This window comes from Aptenodytes forsteri, unplaced genomic scaffold, assembly GCF_000699145.1.
Source record: "Aptenodytes forsteri isolate BGI_AS27 unplaced genomic scaffold, ASM69914v1 Scaffold186, whole genome shotgun sequence".
Lineage (NCBI taxonomy): Eukaryota > Metazoa > Chordata > Aves > Sphenisciformes > Spheniscidae > Aptenodytes > Aptenodytes forsteri.
In genome coordinates, this window is record NW_008793959.1 from 169,606 (window position 1) to 172,079 (window position 2,474).

The 2,474-nt window shown below is 64.4% G+C and overlaps 1 protein-coding gene across 1 annotated transcript in view; it reads left to right on the plus strand.

The window, feature by feature from the left end:
- Nucleotides 1-2,474, plus strand: part of USP43 (ubiquitin specific peptidase 43) — a 28,265-nt gene that overhangs the window by 3,696 nt on the left and 22,095 nt on the right. Inside the window, 1 exon segment of the mRNA XM_009285441.1 lies at nucleotides 932-1,032. Coding sequence (XP_009283716.1) covers nucleotides 932-1,032 — 101 coding nt within the window.

Here is a 2,474-nt window from a genome sequence, read left to right on the forward strand (position 1 = left end):
TGTGCCGGGTGCTGTGCCGGGGTGCTGTGCCTGGGCTTGGGGTGCCGGGTGCTATGCTGGGTGCCGTGCCTGGGCTTGCTGCTGGTAAAGGCGCTGGGGAAACACACAGCAGCGGGGCTCATTTTCTGGGCGGCGCTGGCAGCCCCACGCTGGCACGCCTGCCTGGGGGGGCATCACGCCAGCCGCTGCTTTTTTTAGCTCCCTGGTTCTGGTGATTTGCATGTGGTTAATCTGCACCTGGCTGTGTTTGCCTCAGGCGGGTGCATGCACAGGAACGTGCACACCCGCTCCAGGAGCTCACCTCGCAGACACACGGACACGCACGCAGACACACGGACACCTGCTCGCTGCAGCATCCTGCCGTCTCGCCCACCCACGTGCAGCTCCCTGCAGCACGGCCGGTCCCAGCACCCATGGGTGCATTTGCCGGCACAGTGGGTGCTGGGGTGCTGTGGGCACCTCCCTGCCAGGGCTGCTGACCCTGCAGGCGTGTGCCCGTGGGCACTGGGGCTCCTTGGAGGGGGATGTTGTGGGGGGACCGGCTTTCTGCCTCCCAAGCTTTCCCCTGCCAGAGGTGCCCACGCTGTGGCATGGATAAGCCATCCCAGCCAGGTCTGGCTGCTGCAGAGCCCCTGCCTGCGGGCAGGTGCTGGGGCAGGGGTGCGGACAGAGGGTTAACCCTTAGTGCCCCACACTAAGGGTGGATGGGACATACCCCAGAATTTCCCCAGGAGAAGGCACGCAGGGAGCCTGGAGGGCACGGGGCCAGTGGGTGCTGGGCAGGGATCGCCTCGGCGTCACCTTCAGCCCATCCTCATGCCGTGGGGACACCGAAGCTGGGCTTGGTTCACTGGGACGTCTCCCCAACCCCTCAAGGGTGGGGGGGTCACCCCGGCGCCTCGCTCAACCCCCTTGTCTCTTGCCCCCGCAGCCTGGCGAGGATGGGAGCGGCGGTGCCGGCAGCTCCCCGCCGGCCGCCCAGCATCCCCGCGGGCAGAGCTTCGTGCAGAGCCACTTCCAGGCGCAGTACAGGTGAGCAGGGAGGGCCGGATCCTGCCCGGCCGGGGGCTTCGTCTTCCTGGGAACCCCGGGCAGTACTGGAGGGGCTTTGCTGGTGGGTGGCCGGATTCTGTGAGCCCAGGGAAGGGATGAGCCGGGGAGCACGCAGCCCTGCAGAGAGTCTCCATCCATCCGTCCCACCCAGCCTGGGCATGGGAACTGCTTCCCCCGCGGGCGGTGCAGCCACGGCTGGTGGCGAAACGCCGAGCGAGGGGTTTCAGGACGTTTCTTAGTCCGCTTCAGTGCCAGCAAATATTTTTGCAAGTGCGAAAAAAGACACAGGAAGGGTTGGAGCCTGAATCCACGTGGCAGCGAGCAGGGTGTTCTGCCCGCTCCCCACCCTTGTCTCAGCCCCGGGGCTCCCGGTGGTTAGCTGGGAAGCTCCGGGAGCAGCAAAATTAGGATGGAGCTGTGTTTTATTTGCACGGTGCAATGCTGGTGGCGTTGTCCGGGCTGTGCAGGTGCAGTGGGGTGGGGATGACGGGCCGGGCAGCTCTTGGCCAGAGAGGGGCAAATTGGTTTTAGTATGGACTGATCCAGAGCAGGGTCTGAACCACATCCCAGGGGTGGTTTTTGGTGTGGATGCCTGGTCCTTGGGAGTGAGAGCACAGGGGGGCACATCAGCCACATCCAGTGTCACCACCTGGCATGGACACGGACACGGGCAGACCCCAGCCCTGTCCCTGCTTCCACCCGCCACGTGCCTTCCCTGGGCATTTCATACCCCCTGCCTTCGGAGACCCCACTGCCCGCCTCGCCTTGGCCCTGACGAACCCTTAAGTGGTTCCCTTCGTTATCACCAACCCAGGGTGGGGAGGGCCACCAGGAGATGGCTTTTGCCGGGACAGCTGATTTTGCGCCGCGATAGCAGTTCGTCGGCAAAAGCAAGGCGGCTGCTGAGCCGGCAGGGCTGGGAGGGCTCAGCCTGGGGAGGTGGGCAGGGCTGCAGGCAGGGGTTGGGCAGGGGGTGCGCTTCCTCCTGGTTGTCCTCCACCAGCACGTGTTCGGGGTGGAGGCGGCGGGTGGTGGAGCAACCCAGTAAGGCGTGGTGTCCCTCAGGGGCCCGTACTGGGACCACTACAATTTAATATCTTCATCAGTGATGCGGTGGGATTGAGCGCAGCCCCAGCAAGTTGGCAGGGGGCACCAAGCTGAGTGGTGCCGTTGATCACTGGAGGGAGGGGATGCCATCCAGAGGGGCCTTGGTGGGCTGGAGGAGTTGGCCCATGTGAACCTCATGAAGTTCAACCAGGCCAAGTGCAAGGTCCTGCACTTGGGTCGGGGCAATCCCCAGTACCAGTACAGACTGGGTGATGAATGGAGAAGGACTTGGGGGTACTGGTGGGTGAAAAATTGGACGTGAGCCAGCAATGTGCGCTCGCAGCCCAGAAAGCCAACCGTATCCTGGGCTGCAT